The sequence below is a fragment of the Chiloscyllium plagiosum genome, unplaced genomic scaffold, assembly GCF_004010195.1.
Source record: "Chiloscyllium plagiosum isolate BGI_BamShark_2017 unplaced genomic scaffold, ASM401019v2 scaf_62, whole genome shotgun sequence".
NCBI lineage: Eukaryota > Metazoa > Chordata > Chondrichthyes > Orectolobiformes > Hemiscylliidae > Chiloscyllium > Chiloscyllium plagiosum.
Window position 1 is genome coordinate 43126 of NW_025215362.1, and position 5625 is coordinate 48750.

General features: G+C 46.8%; 1 protein-coding gene across 1 annotated transcript in view; it reads left to right on the plus strand.

Moving 5' to 3' along the window:
* Positions 1 to 5625, plus strand: part of LOC122548309 (sperm flagellar protein 2-like) — a 60571-nt gene that overhangs the window by 36256 nt on the left and 18690 nt on the right. The window contains exon 6 of the mRNA XM_043686835.1: positions 2938 to 3195. Within this exon, the coding sequence (XP_043542770.1) occupies positions 2938 to 3195 (258 nt within the window). The remainder of the gene's footprint in view (positions 1 to 2937; positions 3196 to 5625) is intronic.

A 5625-nucleotide genomic window follows, 5' to 3' on the forward strand; every position in this document is an offset into this window, starting at 1 on the left:
GTCAGCCACGGCCACCCATGCCTCCTCCTGGGATCTTTCTTCCTTTTTGGAATGAACTGATCCTGCATCTTCTGCATTATACACAGAAATATCTGCCATTATTGTTCCACTGCCATCCCTGCTAAGGTATTACACCATTGAACTTTGGCCAGCTCCTCCCTCATGGCTCCATAGTTCCCTTTATTCAACTGAAATACTGACACTTCCGATTCTACCCTCTCCCTTTCAAACTGCAGATTAAATCTTAATGTATTATGGTCACTACTTCCCAATGACTCCTTCACTTCGAGGTCCCTGACCAAATCCGGTTCATTGCACAATACCAGATCCAGAATTGCCTTCTCCCTGATCGGCTCCAGCACCAGCTGCTCTAAGAATCCATCTCAGAGGCACTCACAAACTTCCTTTCTTGGGGTCCAGTACCATCCTGATTCTCCCAGTCTACCTGTATGTAGCTGTAATAATATCTTTGCGACAGGCCAATTTCAGCTCCTTATTCAACTTACACCCTATATCCAGGTTACTGTGTGGGGGCCTGTAGATAACTCCCAATAGGGTCTTTTTACCCTTATTATTTCTCAGCTCTATCCACACTGACTCTGCATCCCCTGATTCTATGTCCCCCCGCGCAAGGGACTGAATAGCATCCTTTACCAATGGGGCCACCTCACCCCCTCTGCCCGTCAGTCTGTCCTTACGATAGCATGTATAGCCTTGAATATTCATTTCCCAGGCCCTGTCCACTTGAAGCCACATCTCAGTTATCCCCACAACATCGTACCTGCCAATTTCCAACTGAGCCTCAAGCTCATCCACCTTATTTCTAGTGCTTCATGCATTCATGTATAGTATTTTTAATTTGTCAGAGCGGCTGCCTGGGGATCTCCAGCCCACTGCTTCCTCCAAGCGACTTCCATATTGGACTTTATGCAGTCATTCCTGGGGCACTTGCTACAACCACAGACATTGGTACCTGACGTGTGCCAGCCTCGAAGAACCGTCACAGCATATCACCAGTCCACTTACGGGATACTTCTGGATTTTAATCTACACTTAGGGCCACAATGACACCTACCATGATAGCACTGCAGCAAGGACACTCAGGCATACTGACCCAGTTCAGGGACTGCACCAGGCTGCAGCTCTAGCATGATCCCTTTGCTCTCTTCATGCTCACTGAGTTTAAACCTGTCTGGATGCTCACCGCTTCCCTGCCTTGCCTTTTGCACCTCATTGAGATGATCTCACTGAAACCTACAGAACACTGAAAATGATAGATCTTTCCCCAGTCATAGACGGCTGTGGAAGCTCAGTCTTTGAGTATGTTTAGGGTAGAGATGGATAGATATCTCACTACCAGTGGTGTACAGGGTTGTGGGGATGGGGTGTGTAAATGTCAGTGAGATTTTTGATCAACCATTTGATCAACCATTGTATTGAATGGCAGGTCAGGCTCGCGGGCTGAATGGCCTACATTAATTCCTATGTTCCACGCCACCTGGTTTGACTCTTTGTGCCTTTTATGAGCTGTTTTCCTCCTGGTAAGACAGGTATTAAAGCTGGTACAGCTGTTAGTTTTGGTGGCAGAGGGGAGGTGTCCTGAGTGAATGAGTAGGCAGGGCTGAGGGTATGCAGGGTTCGTGGAGTCAGGTTTGAGGTGGATTGCAGTGAGTGAGAGAAAATGTTGCAGGCAGTAGTGAGAGTGGGAGAGCATGATGCTGGTGCTGTGGCAGGGTAGGGGAAGGCAGCTCGACTCAGACAAGAGAAGTGCAATAGGTATGAGCTAGGTGTTAATGAGACCTGGTTGGTAAGATACAGTAAGAAAACTTCTCATACAGCAAAACCCTCCAAAAAACCCAACAAGACTGACACTTAGCTAATGTTGGAAAGATGTACCAAGTAGAGTGAACCAGGAATTGGTGCTGGAAACCAACTGTTTACAATTTATGTAAATGACTTTGATGAAGGAACGGGAGCTACGTTTGCTGATGACATAAAGATAAGTTGGAAATTAAATCGTGAATTGTGAAGAGGATATAATGACGCTGCAAGAATGAATATGTGGGCCAAAGATCTGGCAAGAGGGAGAATATGAAATTGTCTACTTTGGCAGGAAGCATTAAAATGAAGCATATTATTTAAATGGTGAGATATTGCAGAGATCTGAGATACAGAGGGATCTGGCTGTCCTCGTGTGTGACTCACAAAAATCACAATATGCAGTGACAAAAAGTAATGAGGAAAGCAAGAGAATGTTACCATTCATTGTAATTGCTCTCGTGTCCTTAGAATCCCTACAGAATCAGAGAATCCCTACAGCGTGGAAACAGGCCATTTGGCCAAACAAGTCCACACCAACCCCCCAAAGATTAACCCACCCAGACCCATTCCCCTACTCTATATTTACCCCTGACTAATGCACCTAACCTGCGCATCCCTGAACACTACGGGCAATTCAGCATGACCAATTCACCAACCTGCACACCCTTGGATTGTGGGAGGAAACCAGAGCACCTGGAGGAAACCCATGCAGACACGGGGAGAATGTGCAAACTCCACATCGCCCTAAGTTGTGGATGGCAGCAGGAATGCTGCTTTCAGTGTCAAGTTCAGCTCCACTCTCCAAGGAGTAAATGATGTGACGGGATTACACAGACTCAGCTTGATTTCTGAAATTTAGAGGGCTCATTAGGAATTGCATTGTATTCTTGAAGATTGTAAAATGAATAGGATTGGATGGGTAAAAAGAAATTCTATTGGGGACAGAGTGTTGAAGCCAGTCTTCATGATGGGCATCAATTGGCATCATAAGCTTTCTGTGATAGAATGATATCTCAGTTACCGGGGGGTAGGGGAGGAGATCAGGATGAACAGAGTCTCTGACACTCGTCAGTGTTGTCTCCCAGAGTCAGGAACAAGCTGTCATTTTCCCTGCAGGTGTTGGTGAGACAAGAGAAACTGGAGCACATGGAGCACATCCAGCGAGAACGAGAGGTCCATGAACGGGTCATGGCTCAGCGGGCAGAGCAGCGATTCCGGAAACACTACAGCCTCTGCCAGGAAGTGGTGGACCACATCATCGACTTGGTGATCAAGATCGCAGAATACCGTGAGCTCACACTAAAGTACGTGGAAACGCTGAGCAGCTGGCACTTTGGTGGGGCACACCTCACACTTACTCTGCCATTGAACAAGGTTGTGACTGATCTCATCACTCCCCATCCCCCACCACACACCCCAGATTACCTTCACCCCCTTCTTAGCTATCCACCTCTGCCTTCATCATACTCTGCTTCCAATACCTTTCTCGGAAGAGAATTTCAAAAACCCGTGAGACTTAATGAGATAGAAGAGCCCTTTCTCTGTTACAAACATGTGACCCATGATTTTTAAACAGCGAATCCTAGTCCTAGATTCTCCCACCAGAGGAAACATCCTCTTCACCCTCAGGATCTCTCACATTTCACTCGAGTCACCTCTTACTCTTCCAAATTCCAGTGGATACAAACCCAACATGTCCAAGCTTTCCATAAGTCACCCCTGATCTAGAAAGGATGTTATTAAATTGGGAAAACTGTGAAAAACATTTACCAGGATGCTACCGGGACTGGAGGGTTTGAGTTAGAAGGAGAGGCTGAAAAGGCTGGGACTTTTTCCCCTGGAGTGTTGGAGGCTGAGGGGTAGAACTTACAGAGATTTCTAAAATCATGAGGGGCATGGATAGGGTGAATAGACCAGGGGTGGGGAAGTCCAGAACTAAAGGGCAGAGGTTTAAGGTGAGAGGGGAAAGTTCAAAAGGGACCTGAGGGTCAACAGAGGGTGGTGCACATCGAGAAATGAACTGCCAGAGGAAGTGTTAGATGCAGGAACAATTACAACATGTAAAAGTCATTTGGACAGGTACATGAATAGGAAAGGGATATGGGCCAAACAGAGACAAAATGGGACTAGTTTTACTTTGGAAACATGGTTGGCATGGACTGCTTTCATCCTTTAGGATTCTATGTGTCCCATCGAGAAAACAAAATCAGAAACTGCCCCCCTTTAACACTCCCAGGACAGGGACAGCACGGGGTTAGATACAGAGTAAAGCTCCCTCTACACTGTCCCCCATCTAACCCTCCCGGGACAGTGACAGCAAAGGGTTAGATACAAGGTAAAGCTCTTTCTACACTGTCCCCATCAAACACTCCTAGGACAGGGACAGCACGGGCTTAGATACAGAGTAAAGCTCCCTCTACACCATCCCCCATCAAACACTCCCAGGACAGGGACAATATGGGGTTAGATACAGAGTAAAGCTCTCTCTACACTGTTCCCCATCAAACACTCCCAGGACAGGGACAGTACGGTGTTAGATACAGAGTAAAGCTCTCTCTACACTGTCCCCATCAAACACTTCCAGGACAGGGACAGCATGGGGTTAGATACAGAGTAAAGCTCTCTCTACACTGTCCCCATCAAACACTCCCAGGACAAGGACAGCACGGGGTCAGACACAGAGTGAAGCTCCCTCTACACTGTCCCCCATTAAACACTCCCAGGACAGGGACAGCACGGGGTTAGATACAGAGTAAAGCTTCCTCTACACTGGGCCCATCAAACACTCCCAGGGCAGGGACAGCATGGTGTTAGATACAAAGTAAAGCTCCCTCTCCACTGTCCCCATCAAACACTCCCAGAACAGCGACAGCACGGGGTTAGATACAGAGTAAAGCTCATAGAACATAGAACATTACAGTGCAGTACAGGCTCTTCGTTCCTCAATGTTGCGCCGACCTGTCATACCAATCTGAAGCCCATCTAACCTACACTATTCCATATGCTTGTCCAAGTCACCTCTCAACCTTCTTCTCTCCAACAAAGACAGCCTCAAGTCCCTTAGCCTTTCCTCGTAAGACCTTCCCTCCATACCTAGCAACATCCTAGTAAAAGCTAACACACTGTATGCCTTCTTAACAACCTGGGTGGCAACTTTCAAGGATCTGTGTACCTGGACACCGAGATCTCTCTGCTCATCTACACTACCAAGAATCTTATCATTAGCCCAGTACTTTGCATTCCGGTTACTCCGACCAAAGTGAATCACCTCACACTTGTCCACATTAAACTCCATTTGCCACCTCTCAGCCCAGCTCTGCAGCTTATCTATGTCTCTCTGTAACCTACAACATCCTTCATCACTATCCACAACTCCACCGACCTTAGTGTCGTCTGCAGATTTACTAACCCATCCTTCTACGCCCTCATCCAGGCCGTTTATAAAAATGACAAACAGCAGTGGACCCAACACCAACCCTTGCGGTATACCACTGGTAACTGGACTCCAGGATGAACATTTCCCATCAACCACCACCCTCTGTCTTCTTTCAGCAAGCCAATTACTGATCCAAACTGCTATATCTCCCACAATCCCATTCCTCCGCATTTTGTACAATAGCCTACTGTGGGGAACCTTATCGAACACCTCGCTGAAATCCATATACATCGCATCAATCGGTTTACTCTCATCTACCTGTTTTGTCACCTTCTCAAAGAACTCAATAAGGTATGTGAGGCACGACCTACCCTTCACAAAACCATGCTGACTATCCCTAATCAAATTATTCTTTTCTACATGATTAT